The following is a 26,052-nucleotide window of genomic DNA, read 5'->3' on the forward strand; positions in this document are numbered from 1 at the left end:
TAAAGAGGGTAGAGACATCAAAACTGACTAATAAATCATCTTTTTCTAATGTAATGTCTTTGATTATGTTTATGAAGTGTTGTGTGTTTCTGATATAGGAGGGAGAATGACCTACCAACTCCTTGAGTGTTGATGCTAATTTCTTGGCTAGGTGATAATTTGGGCTGTCTATACCTTTGACTATTGGCCCAGGTGGTGTGTCTTGTTTGCATATCTTTGGTAGACCGTAAATTCTCGGAGAACGAGTGTAGGGCTGAAGTAACTTTTTGATTGTATCTTTGGGCCATGTAGTAACTGACTTAAGTACCTCATCTGTTTTCTTTTTTATTCTATTCGTAGGGTCGTAGTTAACAAGTAGATATGTATTGTTGTCCAAGACTAGCAGATTCATTTTTTCTAAATATGTGGTTCAGTTTAGAATGACGGTGGCATTGCCTTTATCGGCTCTAGTTATTATGATGTCTGGATTTGATTTTAGTGATTTAACTGCTGTTATAATTCATGTTTCGTTAAGTTACTTGTTATTGTTTTCTTATAATTTACATTTAAAATGTTGACGGTTTCTAAACATATTTTATCTGCTATGGTAGTTGGGATGAATTTTAAACCTCTTTCAATATTATAAATAAAATCCAGCTTGTTCATCAATCTGGGTGCTACGGCAAAGTTTAAACCTTTGCTAAGTAGTGAGAGTTCATCTTTGTTTAAGGCATGGTTGGATAGGTTGACTATGTTAGTTTTACCTGACGATGATTGGTGACTCCTGTTATTTCTTGCTTCTGGTTGGTTGTTAACATTCACTGAGAAGAAATTCAAAAATGTCCATTGGTTTTATCGAACTTTTAGTTTATGAAATTTGGATATGAGATTTTCTTTCTTAGCTTGAAGAATATGGTTCGCCGAGTTGTCAGTAATCTTCTCAAAGATAGACCAAATATCTGTGTTCAAATAACTTGAAAGTTCAGATTTTAAATTTTGTATCTGGTTTGTCAAGGCCAAGTTTTTTCTAGTCGACTGGATCTATTCTCTGAGCAACGCTTTCTCCATATGGTGGTATATTCGTTGCACCTGTGTTGAGGTAAATTTTCTCTTTAGTTTGATGCAATTCAGAATGATGTTGCTGTCCCTTCAACATCATTCTGAATTTGAGTTTGATCAATCAACAGGCATTTTTAAAAATGCCAGTTGATTGATCAAACTAGAAACATGAATCTTCAACTTACCATATTGACTGCATCACTTGTGGGCCAAATCTCCATGAATTATCAGAATCCTTTCTTTTAGTGTTTGCATGGTGATCAGCATTCATTTTAGAAATTATGGACTTTACAACCGTGATATAACTATTTTAATTTCCCAACGTTTTGACCTTCATATTAAGGTCATCATCTGGAGTATATTCAAATATATAAGGACAAGCTGAGTTACATTTCACACAGCATGTTAAAGAGACAATGATTTGATCAATGGTTATTCTATGCCTGCCAGACATTAGACACTTTCTTTAGCCACCTAAACAAACAACAAAAATGCATACAGTTCACAATTGAGCAGAAAAGCAGAACATACTTCAGTTTCTAGATACACTTGTCACATGTCTTCCTTCTGGCAGTTTTATCTTCATTGTTTACAAGAAACCGAAACATAATTGGCAATATATACACATAAACTTCTACCACCACCCAACACAAAAACTAGGAGTCATTAATATTCTAAAAAACAGGACTTTGAACATTGGCTCCAATGAACATGTGGTTAAAGACAAATTTAAAGTTATCAGCAATACTTTAGTAGGGGTTAAACGGATAAATAACACCATTAAACTTGAGTTGCAAAAAAGAAACAACTGTGGAGGGAATTTAAGGAGTATGGTGACCTGCAGGCACATGAACGGGTATAAAGCGCAGGCCAGAAGAGTAAAGAGTGTGGTAAGAAAAGCAAAAGTGGATTATGAAAGGAAATTAGCCATGGAAACTAAAGACAATCCCAAACAGTTCTTTCAATATGCTGCAAGTAAAAGAAAAACTGTATACGGTAGAATGATTTTAAGGAATGCCGATGGTAGGGAGGTCACTGAATCAGACGATATAGTGGAATTACTGAGTGAGTACTTTGCAAGAGTATATCATCCAGGTAGAGATACTGAAGGAACCATTAGTTTATAGGGGAATTGTGGTGAATGAAGTGGAGGTGAATAATCTATTACAGAACCTTAATGTGAATACATCTGTAGGATTGGACGGTATACCAGCACAGGTCTTACGTGATGCGGCTAAAGAATTGTAAGTGCCCTTGACCATAGTTTAATCTGAGCTTCGTGTCTGGTTTAGTCCCAAAGGCGTGGAAAGAGGGGAAAATAGTTCCACTGCATAAAGGAGGATCCAAGACTACTGTTGTAAATTTCCGACTGATCAGCATATCAGGAGTCATTGTCAAGGTCTTGGAGAAAGTAGTCAGGGGAAAAATAGAGGGATGGATTGATGAAAATGAGATACTGTATGGGGGACAGCATGGTTTTGTGAAAGGTAGATCATGCCTCAGTAACTTACTCAGGTTTTATAATACAGTGACGGCTGCACTGGATAATGGTAAAGGGTTTACAGTGATACTGCTGGACCTGGCTAAGGCATTTGACAGCATACCACATGGAATTCTAATCCGTAAACTGCAACATATGGGAATGGATATAGGGTTGGTGAGATGGATAGGAGGGTGGTTGATGGAGAGATACAAAAGAGTAGTTTACTCAGGAGTAGAGTACAAAAGACGGCCTGTGACCAGGGGGTGTGCCGCAGGGTTCTGTTCTTGGACCACTGCTGTTTAATTTGTTCATTAACAATATAGGAAAGGATCTGAGAGGAACAGTTCATTTGTTTGCTGATGATGCAAAGTTGGGTAGGGCAATAGTGAATGCAGATGTCAAAATTTTGCAGGATGATTTGGATAGATTGGAGGTCTGGGCTAAGGAGAATGGATGTCAATTTAATGTGGCAAAATGTAAGGGGTAGAAAGATTAGCAGCAGTATATCACATTAGTGGAATTGTACTCCAGGAGATTGATGAGACCAGGGACTTGGGAGTGTTGGTGGATAGGGAGTTGAAATTTAGGGGGGGGGGGGGGGCACATTGCAAAAGCGGCTAAATCAGCTCATCAAATCACTTGGATGCTGAAGAATACTTTGACGAGCAGAGATAAGCAAGTTATTGTTCCTCTGTATCGAGCCTTGATAAGACCACATCTCGACTACTGTGCCCAGATTTGGTCGCCTAGGTTTCTTCTTGATGGAGAGGAGGTTGAGAGGATCCAGAGGCGAGTGACCAAGATGATAGCAGGTTTATGGAACGAACCTCATGAAAACAGGTCGAAGATTTGTGGGTTGCAGAAATTGGTTGATAGGCAGAAAAGCAGAGATATGATTGAGACATTCAAATTGCTAAAGGGTTTCTATAGGATTAATTCAGAGGATATTTTTGAGAATAGTGGTGGGAGGACTAGGGGACATCGATAGAAGTTGGGCAAGAGTGTGGCTAGTAAGGATGTTAGAGCTGGGTTTTTTACTTTTAGAGTGGCGAATGAGTGGAATAAGTTGCCAAGGTCTGTTGTGGATGCTATGACGGTGAATGTGTTCAAGGCAAAGTATGATAGATACTGTGTGAATATCGAATAGCTGTGATGGGCATGATGTTTAGGGCCTCCCTCGATGAGTCTAAGGACTCCTTGAAGTCACCCGTAATAATAATACTTTCCTAAAAAATGGTTACAGCCAAAATGCTATTAACAAATTTCTCTACAAGATCTCAATAAAAAACAAATATAAACCATAATACAATAAAACTATAACCATTCCTTACATTAAAGGGACATCAGATAAAATAAACTGAATACTACAGAAATACAACTTCAAAGCTAACTTTAAACCTCCTGCAAAATTAAAAAGCTTACTCAACTCATCTAAAGACTCATTCACTCTGCTGGCCCACCCTGGAGTATACCATATTTATTGCACCTATAATCTACCATATATAGGGGAAACAGGCTGCACAATTCCTATTAGACAAAAAGAACATAAGCGACACATTAAATATAATAACTATGGTGAAGATCATAATCAGGGCATGATCAGAACCTTTGTGATCATGCCCTGAACACTTTACATAGAACTGACTGGAAAAGCACCAGTTGTTTATATCACACCAAAACATGGTAGGAATGTAAATTTAAGGAAGCCTGTGAGATTCTTATCAACCACCCTAATCTGAACAATCATGATGGTCTGAAAATCCCAAGCATATGGAAGGCACATATTCTACCCATGGAACCTTTCACCGTAAGAGTTAACTATAAACAGGACTGTAGATAATTAAGAATCTTAAATCTAATATAACAATTGTCATATTAGGATATCATTGTTACTGTAAGAAAACTATCTAAATGAAAGAATGCTTCTCTTATTTTATCCTAAATAGAATGTAGTTTCTAAATAATTAATTTTATCTTCTTTTTTTAAATTTTTTTTATATTATATCTTCACTAGAAGCCATGCCAGTAGAATAACCGTTGATCAAATCATTGTCTCTTTAGCATGCTGTGTGAAATGTAACTCAGCTTGTCTTTGTAAATTTGTATATACTCCACATGATGACCTTATATGAAGGTCGAAACGTTGGGAAATTAAAATATAATTTCTAAGTAAAATCCATAATTTCTAAAATGAGAGATTTCTCTTCATATTAGATTTATATTTCAACAATTTGTCCAAAAACTGCTGGAATAGAAATGGAAGAGTACAATGTTTTTTTTGTGAGGATAGAAAGGACAAGAATGGAAGGGAAGTGCTACTGATGACAACAAGGAAATTATGTCCACATACGGCAGACATGAAAGAGTGGGTGGGAATGGTTTTGGGGCAGTGTGAGGTGGAGGTTGACAGGAAGAGATATTTAGTTGGTCGTTTCTATAGGCCAGAGAATGCAGAGGATGGTGATGAAAATATAAGCATCTTGTGTCAGTGGACATGGGTAATTTTAATTATGGCAGTATAAATTAGAATGAAGAGAGTATTTGGGAATAAGAAAATTAATTTCTTGACAACTATCTTATGCAGTATGTAAGTTAGGGCATCCGAGGATCGAGAGATTTAGATCTGATCATTTCATCAGAGGATGTGTTTATAAGTGGGGTTTTGCACTTCCCTCCAGTTAGTGAGAAGTTTGGTAAACAGCTTGGAGCTCTTGCATGGAATGAAGCATTCGGTGAGAAAGAAAGAAATGTAGCTTAGGAACTGACAAAGAGATGTAAGCATTCCAAAGGTGAAATGAAGTGTGGACGAAGAGGGCACTTTGAAGTCAGTACAAGATGAATAATGTAATAATCAGTTGCACAAAGTGTATAAAGATCAGGCCATGAGAGCGACTCAGTTGGTAAGGACAGCAAAAGGGCACTACAAGGAGAAATTAGCAAATCAAGCCAAGAAAAACCCTGGGTGTTTTTTTCCCCCCCAATACGTGGCAAGTAGAAAGAAGAATAATTATGGTAAAATTATGTTAAATAATGAAAGCAGTAGATTGGTAACTACTGCACAAAATACAGTCAAGGTATCAGAATGTTTCATCCTCAGTGTGAAATCAGAAGAAGCTCAAGTGTAGAGAATGAAATGAGAGAGGATATACTGGTGAGCAAGCAAGAGGTATATGAGGTAAAAAATTTAGTTTAATCCTTTATCCAATTGGTTATCTTCAGGACTGAGGTAAGGTGGTGCAACACCAGGCGACTCCGAGCAAAAGTGGACCAAGCTCTCATCACTCCTTGTCTCAGTATCTTCCATAATGCAAAGCACATTTCCTTGTGGACATGTATGCTGCTATGCATTAAGGGAAGGGCCACTACCCAGACCGATTTCGACCTTTATTGAGGTCTCGTCAGTGGGAGGCAGACCCAAATGTGGAGATACTAAGGCAGAAGCAATAGGAGAAGTCATATTTACCTATACAAGTTGCCAACAGGTGTTCCACCTTATTATTGAATTACTCTGGATTTAGAGAAAGATGTTGGAAGTTTATTTTTCACTTGGTTAGACTATAATAAATTTAGTTTATCCAAGTGTAAGCAAACAAAGTTTGTGCCTGAAAATATCTTCAGGACTGAGCTAAGGTGGTGCAAAACCAGGCAACTCCAAGCAAAGGTGGACCAAGGTCGCATCGCTCCTTGTCTCAGTATCTTCCATAATGCAACTGGGTCTGCCTCCCACTGACGAGACCTCAATAAAGGTCGAAACCGGTCTTGTTAGTGGCCCTTCCCTTAATGCATAGCAGTATACATGTCCGCAAGGAGATGTGTTTTGCATTATGGGAGATACTGAGACAAGGAGTGATGAGAGCTTGGTCCACCTTTGCTCTGAGTTGCCTGGTGTTGTACCACCTTACCTCAGTCCTGAAGATATTTTCAGGCACAAACTTTGTTTGCTTACACTTGGATGAAGGATTAAACTAAATTTATTATAGTCTAACCAAATGCAAAATAAACTTCCAACATCTTTCTCTAAATCCAGAGTAATTCAATAATAAGGTGGTACACCCGTTGGCAACTTGTATAGGTAAATATGACTTCTCCTATTGCTTCTGCCTTAGTATCTCTACATTTGGGTCTGCCTCCCACTGACAAGACCTCAATAAAGGTCGAAACCGGTCTGGGTAGTGGCCCTTTCCTTAATGCATAGCAGTATACATGTCCGCAAGGAGATGTGCTTTGCATTATGGGAGATACTGAGACAAGGAGTGATGAGAGCTTGGTGCACGTTTGCCCATAGTTGCCTGGTGTTGTACCACCTTACCTCAGTCCTGAAGATATTTTCAGGCACAAACTTTGTTTGCTTACACTTGGATAAAGGATTAAACTAAATTTATTATAGTCTAACCAAGTGCAAAATAAACTTCCAAGGCATATGAGGTGTTAAGTAGGGGAGGTAAGGCATATCACTAATATGACATATCACTAAGTGTCTTAAAGGATTGTTCTAGAGTGTTAGCATCAGCCTTGGCCTACCTGTTTAACAAGAGACTTGCAGTTGCACTAGTCTCAATAGAGTTCAAGAATGGCCCTATTAATGAATTTAATAGGTTTCAGCAAATTCTTATTGAACATAAACTAAAGGTGAAATGTAAAACTGGTTCTTTTCTTCTAGTCTGGCCTGTGCACGTGTATATACACACAAAACAAAATAAATAATAAATAAAATAAAAAAATTAAATAAATAAATATTTATGCAGCTACCCTGCTAATCCACTAAAACCTTGATTCAAGCACAACTAACACAGTAATCTGAGTTATTAATACAGTCTATCTACTGGGCAAAGTCTATCTTGAAAGTAGTGCAATATCAGTGAAGCTTATGCTAACATCATATTTTCATTTTAAACACTTGATCATTTTTGAAATGTAGTTTCAAACCTTTTGAAACTTGGTTATATAACAACAATGAATATGTATTATGTCTTTAACACCCCAACCGACCATGATGTCTATAGAAGTCCAGCTAAATCTGGATACGATTCTGTAAAACCTATTGTAAACATGGATAAGAAGTGCAATTTGCTCTCACTATTTCATCCACCTCGGCCAGTAATAAAGTTTAATGCATGCAAACTTGTTGTAAATGCAAAGATAGGGAAAAAAAAAAGTTGCCCAACAGTGGTGCACCTTCAATCCCCATCCCACATTACAATAAGCCAATGTTTTTCAACCTTCTTTCATGTATGCCCCATTTTTTTAATATTAGTTTTTATGGCACCCATCCACCCACCTTTCTCCCCTTGCAATTCTTGTATTGAGACACTAACAAAACCCATAAAAGTTAGCAAAAAAAACAAACAAACAAATTAATTAATTTGTTAATTAACTAGGAATTAATTAAAATTTTTAAATATTCATACAAATTTAAATATGTCATCAAATCTTTTGAAAACTGTATAGATCTGGTATCAGTGCAAAGACCACTGAATCGTATCAACCTCTAGGAAACATTCGCGATTTTATCACGGAAAGTCCCAAATGTTCTGGAAATGTTTCTACGAGTATAAATAAGACTTGAAATGGCAAGATGGCAGTAACACTGCAATAGTGACCAACAATGAGAAGTCGATGGTCGGCATTATTTTACTCTTATTCACAACAACTGTGATACACAGTATAAAAGCAATCTTTTCTAGTGTAGAAAAATGGATAAATTTTTAATTGGACATAAGCAGACATCTGATGACTGTGGAGCATTGATTTCAACAAATTCAGGTTCACAGAATATCACTCTGAAAGCAAAATCAATAAAATATGCAGCAGAATATTTAGATTTCCGTTTTATAAAGACTGAAGTAAATGCTGAAAAAAGACCACTGTGTGTTATTTGTTCAAAAATTTTGGTGGTTGATAGCATGAAACTGAATAAACTTAAGACATTTAGAAACACTTCATAAGGAGTATGCTAACAAACCTCGAGAGTTTCTAGCTATTGCTAGGTGAAAATTTCAAAAAGCCTCACAGTATCGAAGAAGACCTAATTCTGCCAGCTGCAATTGGTATTATTACTATTACTATTATTACGGGCAACTCCAGGGAGTCATTAGACTCATCGAGGGAGGCCCCAAATCATATTCATCACAACTATTTGACATTCATACAGTATCTATCATACCTCGCCTTAAACTCATTCACTGTCACAGCATCCACCACAGACTCAGGGAGCGCATTCCACTCATTCACTACTCTAAAAGTAAAGAACCCAGCTCTAACACCTTTACTAACCACACTTTTGCCCAGTTTCCATGGATGTCCCCTAGTCCTCTCACAACCAGCCCTGTTCTCAAAAATATCTTCTGAATTAATTTTATAGAAACCCTTCAGTAATTTGAATGTCTCAATCATATCTCCCCTCCTCCGCCTATCAACCAATTTTTGCAACCCACAAATCTTCAACCTGTTCTCATACGGTTCATTCCACAGACCTGCTATCATCTTGGTCACTCGCCTCTGGATCCTCTCCACCTCCTCCCCATCAAGAAGAAACTAGGTGACCAAATCTGAGCAGAGTAGTCTAGATGGGGTCTTATCAAGGCTCGATACAGAGGAACAATAACCTGCATGTCTCTGCTTGTCAACGTATTCTTCAGCAACCAAGTGATTTGATGAGCTGTTTTGGCCACTTTTGCAATGTGTCCCCTAAATTTCAATTCCTTATCTACCAACACTCCTAAATCTCATGCCTCATCAATTTCCTGGAGCACAGTTCCACCAATGCAGTAAACTGCCGCCAATCTTTTCACCCCAAAATGCATAACCTTACATTTTGCCACATTAAACTGACATCCATTCTCCTTAGCCCAGACCTCCAATCTATCCAAATCATCCTGCAAAATTTTGACGTCATCTGCATTCACTATTGCCCTACCCAACTTCGCATCATCCGCAAACAAATGAACTGTTCCTCTCAGATCATTTCCTATATCATTTATGAACAAATTAAACAGCAGTGGTCCAAGAACAGATCCTTGTGGCACACCTCTAGTCACAGGCCGTCTTGTGGACTCTACTCCCGAGTAAACCACTCTCTGATATCTCTCCGTCAACCACCCTCCTATCCATCTCACCAACCCTATGTCCATTCCCATATGCTGCAATTTGCTGATTAGAATTCCATGTGGAATCCTGTCAAAGGCCTTGGCAAGGTCCAGTAGAATCACCGTAAACCCATTACCCTTATCCAGTTCAGCCGTCACTGTGTTATAATACATGAGCAAGTTACTGAGGCATGACCTACCCTTCACAAAACCATGCTGTCCCCGATATAGTATCCCATTTTCTTCTATCCAATCTTGTATTTTCCTCTTGACTATTTTCTCTAAGACCTTGACAATGATTCCTGATATGCTAATCGGTCGGTAATTTACAACAGCAGTCTTGGAACCACCTTTATGCAGTGGAATTATTTTCCCCTCTTTCCACCCGCTCGGGACTAACCCAGACCCGAGACTCAAATTAAACAAAATGGTCAAGGGTACTGACAATTCTTTAGCTGCTTCTCGTACAACACGAGCTGGTATACCATCCAATCCCACAGATGTATTGACATTGAGGTTATGCAATAGACTACTCACCTCCACTTCATTAACCACAATTCCCGTATAATCTACTGGTTTATTCCTTTTTGCAATGTCACCACCTGGATGATATACTTTTGCAAAGTGATCACTCAGTAACTCAACTATCTCAACTGATTCAGTTACCTCCCTACCATCGTCATTCTTTAAAATCAATCTGCCATGTACATTTTTCCTTTTACTTGCTACATATTTAAAAAACTGTTTAGGATTCTCTTTAGCCTGCATGGCCAATGTTCTTTCGTAATCCTTTTTTGCTTTTCTTACCACACTCGTCACCCTTCTGGCCTGCGCTTTATACCGTTCATGTGCCTGCCGGTCACCCTTCTCCTTAAATTCCCTCCATAGTTGTTTCTTTTTTTGCAACTCAAGCTTAATGGTGTTATTCATCCATTTAACCCCTACTTGATTTATTATTCGGACTCTAGGTATACAGTCAGCCATTGCTTCATGCAAGCACTTCTTAACTACCTCCCATGCACTATCAACTTCTAGTCCTTGCAGTTGTACATGCCATGGCACTGAATCAATCAAACTCCTAAGCTTGTCATACTTTCCAGCCCGATAATTCCACATGTACCCTGTCTTAATTGAAAATTCTACACCTTTAGCCACCTCCCAAGTTAAGACCCTATAATCACTCTCACCGATTGGTGGCAATGTGGTCATATTTGTTACAGCCAAATCCTCAGATGTAATTACTAGGTCAAGCACTCTCTGACCCCTAGTATTTTCCATTACATGCTGTCGCAGATAGTTATCCCTTAATAACCGCATAAAATCCAGTTCCTTCTTCCCATGTGTCCTCTCCTCACTCCAATCAATGCGACCATAGTTGAAATCTCCCATAATAATTACCCTCCTTCCACCCATTTCTTCTATTTGCTTGTGCATACTGTCACCACCATCTTTTCCATCACCTGGTCTATAGCAGCACCCAATTGTATATTTAGTTCTGCTAGCCACAATCTCACACCAAATGGCCTCAAATGTGCTCTTTTCTCTATCCTGCAATTCAACTTCTATTCTCCTTGGCTGGAGCTCATCAGCTATCATCAACAATACTCCTCCCCCCATTTTATTCTCTCTGTCATTCCTGAACACACTATACCCATCACATTCAATCCCACTAGTTATATCATCTACAGTCAGCCATATTTCACTAATACCTATAACCTGTGGTCTGGAAGTGCCAACCATGGCCAAAAACTCTTCCTTCTTGTTCCTAATACTCCTAGTATTAGTGTACATATTGTGGAAACTATGCTTCTAGAAAGTTTCACTAAACAACTACAGTGCATACCTCTATTAAATGATATCTGTTGCTTGACAAATTGGTGATATATACATGTGAAGATATGCAGCAACAACTTTTGTTGAAGTTTTGTGACCAATTATTCTAAATTCAGCTTAACGAGGCAACAGATAGTAACAAGGATTGTCATTTAATTGCTTATGTTTGATTTTGCAATGGATTATCAGCAGTTGAATAGTTATTGTTTTGTAAACCAATAGAAACTGAACTGTTCTGTTCAAAATACCTGAACTGTTCAAAATATTGGACGATTTTATATGCAAGACAAACATACAATGGAAAAATTGTGTTGGAATTTGCACTGATGGTGTTCGAGTCTTGAGGGTTTAAAAGTTTACAAGCCCCTTATGAGGGAAAAAATCCCCACAATGTATTTGAACACATTGCTTGATTCATAGAGAAGCTCTAGCTGCAAAGGAAATGAGTCCTGGTCTAAACATTGCGTTAACAACAGTTATAACCATGGTGAATTATATAAAAAATGAGACCCTTAAAATCAAGACTGTTTTCTCAACTTTGCAAAGACATGGCTGGAGAAGAATATTCGGCGTTACTATTTTACTACAAGACAAGATGGTTATCACAGGGAAAATGTTTACAACGTGTTTACGAATTAAGAGATGAAATAGCAATCTTCTTGGAAGAGGAAAATCACGAAGAAGCAGAGAAGTTTAGAGACCACTTATCTGTGATGAAAGTGAGAAACTTGGTGGATATATTCGAGAAACTAAATATATTAAACCTGCAACTCCAAAAGAAAAAATACACATAACTTAGAGATGAGTGACAAATTTAATGCTTTTTGTAAAAAACTAGTTATGGAACAAAAAGGTAAAGCAATAAAAATTAGAAATGTTTGCGAATGTGGATGAATTTATCAAAACCTACAAGATAGAAGAGCAACACATCAAAGTATTACTTGCAACTACTGAAAATCATTTAACAATGTTGACAAATTTTAGAAACTATTTTATAACCAATGACATCATAATGGCAATGTACGAGTGGGTTAGAAACCCATTTCAAATTATCCCTGAAGGTTTCTCAATTGAAGAAGATGACCAATTTATAGACTTCACATCAAGCGAAAATCAAAAGACAATTTACATATATATTGCTGTTTGAATTTTTGGCTGGTGTTGAAGATGAATTTTCTGCACTGAAGACAAGAGTTTCATGTATTTTTGCCATTTCCAACATTTTATCTTTGTGAAATTGGGTTTTCTGCAGTGGCTGCCTTAAAAACAAATATAGAGCTCAGCTAATTGTAGAAAGAGATTACATTGAAAATACAGAAAGAGAACACATTGGAAATTGATACTCCTAGTTTATGAGTGTCAATTTCCAAAGTATCACTATCATATGAAAATGTTGAATTGGATTTTAACGGTACTGATGCGAACACAGATTGTTAAGATAATAACTATTAACTTAAAAGCTAATATTTCGCTGGTATTATAACCAGCATCTTCAGAGCACACAAACACAGTTTGTTACAATAGCGAGATAACAACAATCCGGTGTAACAGTGGGGCTAGTATAAGTAATTGCAGCATGCAACACAAGACTAAAGTCCTAATTAGACGCCATCTAAGCTATTAAAAAAAAAAAATAGTCCAAGGTTGTGCAAAAATAGTAGTCCAAATAGTATTTTTTTAAAGTTTTGAAAAATAGTAGTCAAAAGTTTTAAAAAATAAAAATAAATAAAATAAAATAAAAATAATAATAAAAAATATATATATATTAATTTGATCTTAGGATGACTGTCTCCCAAATCTTTGGTAGATTTATACAGCCATACTTGTTAAGGTTTGGAGTATGTTTTAAGGCCTCTGTTGATTCCAGGAACAACTTCCCTGACTTGTAAAAGCTTCTGTGCAATACTTTTGTTTTTTACCAACTGATCCTGTGTGCTGGGGTATCCAAAGCATGGTCTGCCAGACCTGACTTGCCATAGCGAAAGTGCCTGATATATTTTTTGTGTTCACTGAGGTGGATGTCCACAGTTCTTCCTGTCTGTCCATAGTAGGCTCGATGACATGAACAGGGAACTTCATAGACTCCTGGATTTGATAAAGGAATCTGTCCTTCATCGCATAAGGTTTAAATACGGTGCACAGTTGGTGTTTATTAAGCACCCTAGATATCTTTTCGGGTGTGCCTTTAATGTATGGGATGGTGATAGTTTTGTTGTAGTCTTCTGTGGTAGATAGTGGGAGGGATTTCTGGGTAACATTTAGTATTTTATCTATCTTATGGGGGGGGGAGATTATAGCCATTGATCAGGAAGGTGTGATGCAGGCGAGAAAGTTCAGCAGTGAGAGCAATGTCACTGGAACAGATTGCTCTAGTTCTGTGGGTTAGTATTTTTAAGATACCATATCATTGAGAAGGATGATGGTGTGATTGTTTGTGTAAATATCTCCCTATATGCGTGGGTTTTCTATAAACCAAGAATGATAAGGAACCTTCTGGAAGACGTGTGATCAGTGTGTCCAGGAAGGGCAGGCAGTCATTGGCTTCTGGTTCCATTGCAAAGTGGATTTTAGGGTGCTGGCTATTTAGATGCACTAAAAATGTATTCAACGTAACCAAAAATGTGTTTGCCAAATAGCAAACACATCATCAACATAGCGTAGCCACAGACTAGGTTTGAGAGTGGCTGTGTTGATAGCTAGCTTTTCCAGATGTTCTATGTAGAAGTTGGCTAAGTGGGGGGGGGGGGGATCCCATAGCTATCCCATCTAATTGTTTGTATATTTTCCCTTTCCATGTAAAATAACCGTCCGCGCGGTTAGCCTAGTGGCTTTGCGCTTCGCAACCATATGCCTGGGGAAGGAGTGTCCTAGGTTCGATTCCCGTCGGAGACGTGAAGAGCTGAAGGATCTTCCTCAGCCATAGCCAAGTTAGCCGGTCTTGGGTGCGGGCAGTAGGGTTTTTTCCGCCAGTTTATCTGGTGTTTTTCATCCCGCAAGCAGGCAAACCGGACCATTGAACACACAGGGATACAGCCAAGAATACCTTGAGGCATAGGAGTGACCATTCTATCCTCATATTTCGGTTACGAAATCCAAGCACGCTTGGAAGTTAAAGCCATTGGGATAGATAGATGTAAAATAACCTGCTTGTACTGTGAATTTAAATAGCTGAAATATATCAAGGGGAAATTGTGAATTTAGTAAGTTAAGTGTTTCAGTCAATGGTATGTTCGTGAATGAGGTGATATCAAAACTCACCATTAAGTCTGAACTATTTAAGGTGTGGTTTTCTAAAATACTTTTTAGGTGGGTAGAATTTTTAACAAAAGAGGGAGAATTGTTTGTGCAAGTGACTAGTAGTTTGGCTAAATGTTTAGCTAGTTTATATGTAGGACTGTTTATACTATCTACAATAGGACATAAAGGTGTACCTTGTTTGTGGATTTTTGGAGCTCCATATATTCTGGGTGTTTTAATGTGAAAGGGTTTCAGTTTGTTGACTGTTTCCTTTTGGCCTGGAAGCGACTTTGTTCAATAATTTGAACACCTTATTCTTTTGTGAGTTGGTGGGTTCTCGATCTATAATTTGATATGTTGACTGGTCTTGGAGAAGTGCATGCATTTTGCTTTCACATTCTGTTATATCCATTACTTCAGTTGCATTTCCTTTGTCTGATTTGGTTATTGTAATATGGTTATTATTGCATAGCTCTTTTAGATCCATTATTTCATTATGTGGGATATTATTTTTGGGAGGCTTAGAATGTTAGCCACGTCTAACTGAATATTATTGGCTATTGCTGGAGGCAGGTCGTATACCCCACGTTCTACGGAAGCCATTATTTTGGTTTTTGGAAGTTCTTTAGGAGTTACGGTGCCCCGACTTAATGCACTCATGGCTTATTTGGTTAAGGTTACCGATGATAAGTTCACAACGATGCCATCTTGATGTAACTGCGGCTGCTGCAATCTGGCTATGCATTGCTGGAGGATTTATACTGGTGCCGGTTTTTAACTTTCGCGAATTCTTTGTTGGCTGTAGAGTCGGAGATTCTATCCAGGATATCTCATAGCTCCGGGTTCAAAATGTCAGATAGTATATCACGTAGTGCACTGACAGAAGAATTTATTTTTGAAAGTTCTCAGCGAGTAGCGTATAATTGTTCCCGTAATAGTGCTAAACTCACTCGTGCTTTGGCCGAGTGAAACTTGTTCTTAATTTTTATACAGTTTGGTATCATATTGGTATCTCAGCATCTTTTTAAGAAGGCTAACCTGTTCAGTTGCTAGCCAATTTTACCTTCCACTTAACGTATTATCGTGCCTTGCATACGATATCATCTCTGTGAAGAATATTTAACCGTGTGGAAAAGCTTATGTGTTTGTCACACATGCTGAATTGGATTTTAATGGTATTGATGCGAACACAGATTGTTAAGAAAATAACTATTTATTAACTTAAAAGCTAATATTTCGCTGGTATCATATCCAGCATCTTCAGAGCACACAAATACAGTTTGTTACAACAGCGAGACAACCACAATCAGGTGTAACAGTGGGCTAGTATAAGTAATTGCAGCATGCAACACAAGACTAAAGTCCTAATTAGGCACCATCTAAATTATATAAAAAAAAATAGTCCAAGTTTTTTTTTTTTTTTAGGAGTAACAGCAAAATGGAGTCAAAAGACTCATCGTAGGAGGTTGTTTTTAGGAAACACAAAGTTTATCATACCACTCCTTGAACCCATTGACCGTTCCCACTCCAATCACTCTCTCAGGCAACGTATTCCAAGGTTCAACCACCCTTCACGCAAAAAAACTACTCGTCACCCTCTTGCGTGGGTGATGAGTGGTTCCTTTTGCAACTTCCAGGGATGGCCCCTTGTGACCGCTCCGTCCCGCAGTTACACCAAGTGAAAGAACTCTCCAATGTCTACCCTGTAACTGCCTCTCAACAGTTTAAAAGTCTTTATCATATCACCTCTCCTTCTTCTATCCACCAACCTCTGCAGTCCACATTCCCTCAGTCGATCCTCATAACTCATATAGTACAGTCTTGAAACTATCTTGGTTATCTGCCTCTGTACCCTTTCCACAGTCAACTTATCCCCTTCAAATCCTGGGGACAAAATCTGAGAACAATAGTCTAAGTGTGGTGTGATCAGGGTCTTATACAACGGAATGATAACTCTTTTATCTCTGCAGGTCAGCATCCTTCTCAGTACAGAAGCAATTCTCTGAGTTACCCTCACCACCTTTGCAATATGCTCCCTGAATTTCTGTTTTCTATCAATCACCACCCCCAGATCTCTTGTCTCCCCTACCTCCTCCTCCAGTACAGCTCCTCCAATTGAGTATGTATCCTCCCATCGAATGGCTTATTATAGTGGACAGTCTGTTATTATAGCAAATATCTTTCAGGATGGCACTACACCAGTAGAGCTTCATTTCTGCATTATCTTTTCTATAAGTACAGTGGTATCTCGCTAATCCGAACATCTTTAGTCCGAACCAACTGGGATTTGAAAGAAAAAAGTTTTATTTATTACATATTATTATTTTTATTTAATAATTATTATTTTAACTATTATTATTTATTTTATTATTATTACAGTAGAGTATTTTTTCACGTTGTCGATTGTACGGTTATACTGTAGGTCTATTTTGATTTATTGCATATTCACGTTTGCCTGGGAAGCCGTCGAACCTGAAGCAATTCGAGCATCATGGAAAAAACCGTGGCCTTCTAGAATTTACTAAGATAACTATGGTGATACACAAAAAAGAGGAAAATTTCTTTCTTGTTCCATATAGATTTATCGAACTGGCTTCTCACCATACCAGATTTGCTTATTTTTTTGTCTATTTTCAAATTTAATTTGTCACTTTCTTTCATAATGTCATCCATATAGATGATGAATAAGAGTGGAGATAATGTACATCCTTCCTACACCTGATTTTTCATCAAACCATTTTTCTAAATTCCCATCAATTCTAACTGATAACTTACAACTTAAATATAGACTATGTATTGCCCTGTATAATGTTCCATTTAACCTATATAACTGTAGTGTCTTGAAAAGCTCTTCACTGGGCACCTTGTCATATGCCTTTTCCAGATCTACACAACTTATAAATACAGATACTTTGTCGAACTGCTATGATTTTTCAACTATTCATCGTAAAGTGAAAATCTGATCTCAACAACCTCTATGAATGCAGCTTGTTCTTCTCCCAGTTTCTGTTCAATAATATTTTTTTGCCTATTTTCAAGTATGCCTGTATCAATCTTACCTGAAACACTTAGTAGAGAAATTTCTCTGTAAATCTCATATTCAGCTTTAATCTTTTTCTATAGAGGGAGAACTATGAGAGCTCTAGTTCATTAATCTGGAATTTGACCTTCTGACCAGGCACTCTAAATTATGAAATGTAGCCACTATAAAACTGTTATTCCTCCATATTTAAGCATTTCCTGTTGAATTATCTACTCCAGCTGCCTTTCCACATTTACAAGTTTTTGGTGGTATGTATTTTCTACCTCAAATATTGATATGTTTTTCTGTGATGTTTATTTCTTTTTTTAATTTTGAATTTTTATACTTTCATTCATTTCATTTATTTGTATTTCATTCCTTTAATTTTATAATTTCACAAACAACTATATACACATTTTGATTTTTATGTTTCAAAAACGTTTTCAATTTCATACTAATTTTTGGAACAATTTTAAACTCGGTACTATCTACTGAAGTCATCCCTAACTATGTCCAAATCTGTGTTCTTCGAAATACATTCAAAATTTCTGTTAATGATAACTTCATTAGAAAATAAAAGGCAATATTCATTCTTCTGCATACGTTAGCTAGTCATACTTCTCTGCTGATATTGCATTGTTTTATTATTTTAAAAGTATGCAAGCCATGATTATAATTAGAGAATGATAAATACAAAATCTAAAAGAGCTGGGTAAATATGATAACAGTGAGGCATTCATAAACATAAATATATTTAGATGGATTATGGAATATAATAAAACAGAGCTTACCAGACTGCTTTTCTTTTTTGATTTCTCTTTCGTCATTACTTTTTTATCTTCAGTATCACCATCTCCATCATCTTCGCTTTTTTTCTTTTTTTTCCCTTCTTCCTCTGACTTTGATTTAAAAACCCAGAGTTCAGATTTTTCTACTAGTAAACGAAGATCATCTAGATCAGCTTTTATTTGCTTGTAATTTTCAACATCACTAGTAGATACCAACAGTTGTACCTGGAACAATTTTCATTATCTTTTTGAAAATATAAAGAGTGGAACGTTGTGTTAAAAATATTTCGAACTTTCTGAATTGTAAAATTGATCATAATGTTAATTTTATTGAATTAATGAAATGGAAAAAACATAAAAAAAGTTATATTTCAGATAAGAGCATCTCTGATATTTTGCAAGCAGAATACAAAAAATAAGCAGTGTGACAGAGAAAGTAAATAACAAAATTATTATAGAGATGTTCTGGACATAACAGTATCTTTAATTTTAATCTAACATTAAAATATTTAACATATTGTTAGATCCCGAATGAAGGAATCTTGCAAAGAAATCATTCGTTCAGAGTCTAACATACTAAACTACACAGACAAAGAGAAATACCTGCACATCAGCTAAAATTAAAGTGAAACTTCTTCATATATGCATAAAATGCAATGTACCATGTATTTAATCTATTGTGATCATATTAAGATCAAATTAGAGAATGTCTTAAAAGAGGAATAATTTAACTTATTTTAAGCCTCACTTAAGCTGTATAGAATGAATGTGAGTCACCAGATAGATATTAAGTAACAATTCATAGAAGGTATACAACTACACGTGTCCAGCGTAATGCCGGCGGCAGTAGTTACGCAGAAAGTACGTCGAAAATCAGCAGTAATTATGAAGATAGCGTAGCCCCTATGCTGGCGTAAGGACAGCCAATAAACAAGAGGTAACCAGACGTACACGTGGTGTTGAAAGACGTCGGGAAAAAGGTTCGGTAAAGTAGAATTACTCTATTATGTGTTTAGAATTCCATAGAAGAGAGAAAATTATTTGTGAATGTAAATTATAAACATTATTCTAAAGAACTTTGTGGACAGACTAATTAGATAGCTAAACCCCTTTTCAGAATAACAAGGATTGTTTGGAAGAAGTCTTTTGTGTTGTATGTGGTTGAATTAACATGATGAGATTAGGATTGTAGATTTATAGCAACTGAGTAACATTAGAATGTTTGTCATGTCATCTTATGAATAGCTTGCAGAAGGGAATTTTAGCTTAACATACCATTTGCAATCTGTACCATTTCAATTACTGTGTTTTACATGCTTTATAAACTTTGATTTAATTTAGAGTATGTTAATCTCTTAACTCGAGCTTCCTTATTTAGTAATGAGATAAATTGAATGTATGAATTTCTTTAGTTTAATTTGCTTTGATATTCCAATAAGCATGTTTTATTTGCCTAAACCTGAGTCATGCCTGACTACGATTCTGATTTACCACTTATAAAAATAGAACCTATTTTGGCAGGAAGGAATTAGAATGAGTATATAATTATAGATTTAGGTCACAACTGAAGTCTAAATCTATATGGCCTTGTTAAAACAAATAATTGTGTAAGAATGCCTCAGAATCTGGTACTGTCTCCCTGAGCAAGGATCTTTTCTGCTATGGGATACTGGCTGGCACAGCATACTATAAATTTGCCAGTACCCGAAGAAGAAACAATCCCAGATGTAACTATATTAGACCTGATATCTGAAGAGGTAGATTAAAAATAGAATAGGAAGAATAGGAAGATATAAGTCAGTAAAATATAGAGAAAGCAACAACGTAACAATATAATGCTATGGGAGAATTACTTTATTTATGTATTTATTTATTTTTGACTGGAGTCTCTGTCTAGTATCACCCTGAAATCCCTAATTTTATCTATTTCTTGGAATATGTTCATCACGTAGTACATAGCTTGTAACCTATTTATTCCACTATGCATAACTTTACATTTATCCACATTAAACTGATATCCATTATCTTTTTTCTCATACTGATATGGGTATACTCTGCACTTGGCAAATTAAGAACTATCAAGAGTAGCAACAAACCAAACTGGATTTTCAAACTCACCGAGATGGATTTCACATGTGACTTTTCTTTAATAACATATTCAATCTTCAAGATCGATTAATGGTTATGAGAATAGCAGATTATTTAATTACAACAAATGATTATTTTACTCATCTGCTTTAGAAAACTAAATATTGAACCTTTTTGTAAAAATAGAAGTTTTCAAATTAACTGAGATGGATTTCACATGTGATCTTTAATAGCATATTCAATCTTCAAGATAGATTTATGGTTATGAGAATAGCAGATTATTTAATTATGCAACAGATAATTACAATAAATGATTATTTTACTCATCTATTTTAGAAAACTAAATATCGAACCTTTTGTAAAAATAGAAATTTTGAAACAGTTTATTCAGTATAGTTTTATATTAAGTTTAATGCTTTTTTTTTCCTGGTTTCAGGATGAGCTATTTTAGTTTTTTTCTCTCGTGTTAACATAAACTCTAACTAGAAATCTGATCATCTATTTTACCTAAAAATCAGCTGAATGACCATTGGAGAGTTTTTGTCTTTCATACAGCACTATTTTTAGCAAGACCCAGTTCAAACAGCTTTCATCATTATCAAATTCCTGCCATGTACCCTAAAGGGGTGTACAGGATATGATAGTACTACATGAAAAAAAATTACACCATTATTAATTTCCTATCTACAATTTTCCTCCAAATCAGTCTGTTACTTGTCAAGACTCCAACATTATCAGATCTTATATTTCTATCGTCTGAGGCACTTTGTACCGTATCAATCCACCTATACCTTGGTCTTCCTCTGGGTCGTTTTGCTGCCAATCTGGAAAAGAACACTTGTTTTGCTAATCTTGCTTCGCCCATTCTGTTTAAGTGACCACACCACCTGAGATTAGTTCTGCTAATGCATTCCTGGATGCTGACAATGTAAAGTTCTTTCTTAATATCCTCATTTTTAATATGATATTGCCATTGATGCCATCTGTTCACGCCTATAATCTTTCTCATGACTCACATATCTGTGGTCTCTATTCTTTGGTCAAGTGTTTTACTTCTGACCCAGCTCTCAGATCCATAAGTTAAAACTGGTTTGAACACTGTCTTGTATACAGCTAATTTAGTGTTCCGACTAATTTCTCTCTTATTCCATATGAATTTATTCAATTGACTTCCCACCATACCAGCTTTGCTGATTCTGTTGTCTATTTCTATATTTAATTTAACATCTTCAGTAAAAATCGTGCCTGAATAGCTGAAATGTTTTACTTGTTCCACGGGTTCTCCATTCAAAACACAGTTCAGCATTTTCAATGATTCTGTCTATTTTCATTGTCTTTGTATTGCTGACCTTCATACCATATCTATTACAACAGTTATTCAATTTAGTCAGAGAATCTTGCAGACTTGTAGCGGATTTATTTAGAAGTATAACATCATCCACATAAAGAAGAGCTGACATTAACATCTCCAATTTTGAAATCATGTTTAATACCACTTTCCTTCATAATGTGATCCATATAGATAATGAATAACAGAGGGGATAATGTACATCCTTGTCTCACACCAGATTTAACATTAAACCATCTTCCTGTACTTCCTTCAATTCTAACTGCTGACTTACAACTCAAATAAAGACTAAGTATTGCTTGATATAATGCCCCATCGACACCATATAACTGCAGCGTATTAAATAGCTTCTCTTTTGGCACCTTGTCATATGCCTTTTCCAAATCGACAAAACGTAAATACAGATCTTTGTTATATTCCCATGCTTTCTCAACTGTTTTTCGTAAAGTGAAGATCTGATCCTGACAGCCTCTAATTGGCCTGAATCCAGTTTGTTCTTCACCAAGCTTTTCTTCCACAATTCTTCTCAACCGTTTCTCAAGTATACGTGCATAGATCTTGCCAGGAACACTGAGTAGGGAAATACCTCTGTAATTCTCACATGCAGTTTTATTTCCCTTTTTACGTATGGATACTATGAGAGCTCTACTCCAATCATCAGGAATTCTTCCCTCTGTCCAGGCTTTCTGAACTATGCAGTGCAGCCACTGTAAGACTCTTATACCACCACACTTCAGCATTTCTGGTTGAATATCATCTACTCCTGCTGCCATTCCACATTTCAAGCCTTTGATGGGTTTTTCGACTACAAGTATGGATATGTATTCCTGACTGCATCCTGGTCAGTGTTTTTTTTACCACTGCGCTGTCATCGCTGCTTGTTTCATTTAGCAGTTTTTTAAAGTAATTACTCCATACTTCAAGGATATCTTTTTCTCCCGTTTTCATGTCACCTTTATCATATCTAACTCCTTTTACAGCACTCTTTCCTCCATTCCTAAGCTACTTCAACAACCTCCAGAATATTTTGCCACCTTCTTGATATTTATTTTTATATTCTTGCCAAAGTCCTCCCATGACTTTTGTTTAACTAGTTTTACACACTGTTTAGCTTTCTTACATTTGTCTCTGTATTCTGTAAGAGTAAAAGCTGACTTATTTGACAGGAACTTTTGATATGCTCTCTTCTTTTCCTTCACTGCCTCTTTAACTTGCTGTGTCCACCAGGGAGTTCTGATTTTTTTATCCTTGCACACAACTTCACCACATGCCTCTCTGGCAGAATCAATCAATGTTTTCTTCAGAGTTTGCCACTGAATCTCCAGGGTTTGATTCCTGTTCTCAAACTCTTTCATTTTTTCTTCAATAATCTTTGTGTATTTTAGTCTACAGTTCACATCTGAGAGCTGCTCAACTTTTATTCGCTTTAAAACTTTCTTACATGTTATTCTTTTCAATATGAAATTGAATTTTATCATGCTTAAGACTAAATAGTGATCACTTCCAATTTCAAATCCTCTGTACACTCTGGTGTCCAGCACCAGGGAGAAAATATCACTATCAACAATAACATAGTCAATGAGACATTTCTTATTCCTAGCCTCTTCTCTCCATGTGAATTTGTGCACATTTTTATGTTGGAACATGGTGTTAGTAATAACTAGTCCATGTCCTGAGCAGAAATCCAATAAATATTTGCCATTATTATTAGCTTTGCTCTTTTCTTCAAATTTTCCCAAAATATTTCTGTATGTCTCACAATCATTTCCTACTCTGCTATTTAGATCCCCAACAAGGACCAACTTTTCATTTTTCATTGTGTCAGTTGTTTTTTCTAAAGTCTCAAAAAATTCCTCCACTTCTACCTTAGTAGAACCTTTTGTGGGACCATAGGCACAAATAAGTCTCATTGTCCAGTTCCCCATTCTCATATTTGCCCACAATACTCTACTTGAGACTGACTGACTGCCACTGAAGAAGATTAGCCTCGTATTTTGTGTTGAATACTATGGCTACTCCTTCTTTTCCTTGATTGTCATTGCCTGAATATAACATTTTGTATTTATTGCTCAGAAAGATCTCACCAGTTTTGGTCTTTTTTGTTTCAGTCACCCCTATTATGTTGATCTGGTACTTATCAAATTCCTCAGCTAGCTCCATTTCTTTGCCATTCAGGCTTCTTACGTTGATAGTACCGCTCTTTAACTCTGTTGATGTTGAGTTTGGGTTTGTTTTCAGATTTGTTCCAGTAGCTGACTTTTCGCTGTTCGCCCTGGTTCTCTGGCAAAAACAACGGGGGTCTTGTTTAAGCGGGCGACGCTCCAGCCGGCATGAAATTCTGTCATGTTGTACCATCATTTTTTATTTTGGTTTAACCAATAAGAATACAATTTGGTTGGCTAAATCCCAAATTGCCAGCCTATCCTCGTTCGTTCAGTATCCAAGTAGATACCCAACAGGGTGCATCACGTGAAGGTGAGGATTGGACATTAGGTCAGAAGCCCTGGTCGGTTCTCCGCATTCCTTTAAAGACTATGTGGAGGTCTCCTCTCATGACAGCTCTGACATCATTTATTATTATTGGATGGGCCCCACCACAGGGTCTCTGTCTACCATCACCCTGAAATGCCTAATTTTATCTATTTCTTGGAGTATATTCTATCACTGTGGTACATAGTTTGTAATCTATTTATCCCACAGTGCATAACTTCACATTTCTCCACATTAAACTGATATCCATTATCCTTTTCCCATACTGATAGCCTATTTAAATCATCCTGCAAGCTCTCCACATCACCTCGATAAATTATTGCTCTACCACAATTTTGCATCATCAGCAAACAACTGAATGAGACATGTGGTGGCTAGTGGCTAAAATAGAGAATGTTGGTGCTGGTAGAATTTGCATAAAAGATACAAGGAGCGTTATGTTTTTATGCAAATATATGGAGTATCCAACATAAGAGAGCTAGTTTATTGCATCTATCAAGTCAGTATGCGCCAAAATAATCGGTATGAGTGAAGCATAGTTGTCTGAGATTGATGTGATGTTGGGAATAGTAATGAAAGAATAGCAAAGTGAAAAGAGGAGGGGGAATACTGTTAATGATTGCAGAAGAATTGTGTACACAATGTGTGTAAGTTGATAGTACATGTGCAGTGAAATTGAAATTAACAGGCTAGCATATCTGATAGAATGCTGTTATAGGCCAGGAATTGTAGACAATACTAATGATTGTGAAATGTTTAGGCAAATTAGTTGAGTATGTAAAAAGAAGGTGATCTTCATAGTAGACTTTAATTAGCAGGTATATATATATATATATAGAATGGAAGGAGGAGCTTGTGTGGGAACAAGGAGAGGTATTTTGAATTTCTGAGGGATAAATATCTTAAGCAACATGGGACAAAGCAACTAGAGGCTTTAATGTTTTGGATTTGGTGATAACTTCACAAGATGTAGTTGTTAATGATGTATAAACACTGCTACCAAGTGGTGAGAGTGATCATGCGGTACTTGTTTGGAAAGTTGCAAAACAAGAAAAGGTTCACAAGATGTAGTTTGTAATTCCACATATGTCTTACTGCTAAGACATATGTGGAATTACAAAGTGGGTGATTATGGGAAGCTCTGTAGTCAACTAGCTCAATATGTTGGGTAGATGAGCCATGCAGAAAAGATGTTAGCAGTACACAGAAATTCATAAGGCAGTATCTCACACAAGCAATGTATAATTGCATTCCAAGGGACAGGCAAGTAAATAGAGCATGAGTGAAATGGATGAACAATGAAATCAAGCAAGCTGTGTTGGAAAAGAAATGATTTATGGAAGAAGTACAAGACAGTTGGTGGGTATCAGATCCATGAAGAGTATAAAATGCAGGTTAGGAAGGTGATGAGCATGATAAAAAGGGAAAAGGATGCAGTATGAGAGGAGATTGGCTGGTCAGGCCAAGGTTAATTCAAGAGAATTCTTCTTCTACTATATGGCAAGCAAATGGAAGAATAATTAGGGCAGGTTGACAATGGTGGATAGTCATGGCAACACAGACTGTTGCAAATGATATATGGGAATTACTGAATATCATTTTATCAGCATATATCATACTGGTGTAAATGATGCCATGAA

General features: G+C 36.6%; 1 protein-coding gene across 1 annotated transcript in view; it reads right to left on the minus strand.

Annotated features, from left to right (window-relative positions):
• Window positions 1-26,052, minus strand: part of Itpr (Inositol 1,4,5,-trisphosphate receptor) — a 1,112,489-nt gene that overhangs the window by 603,700 nt on the left and 482,737 nt on the right. The window contains exons 25-26 of the mRNA XM_090401920.1: window positions 18,529-18,711; window positions 6,683-6,686 (exon numbers count right to left, since the gene is read on the minus strand). Of these exons, the coding sequence (XP_090258046.1) occupies window positions 6,683-6,686; window positions 18,529-18,711 (187 nt within the window). The remainder of the gene's footprint in view (window positions 1-6,682; window positions 6,687-18,528; window positions 18,712-26,052) is intronic.

This window comes from Typopeltis vanoorti, chromosome 2 (assembly GCF_054136105.1).
Source record: "Typopeltis vanoorti isolate ZY-2024b chromosome 2, IOZ_Tvanoo_1.0, whole genome shotgun sequence".
NCBI classification, from domain to species: domain Eukaryota; kingdom Metazoa; phylum Arthropoda; class Arachnida; order Uropygi; family Thelyphonidae; genus Typopeltis; species Typopeltis vanoorti.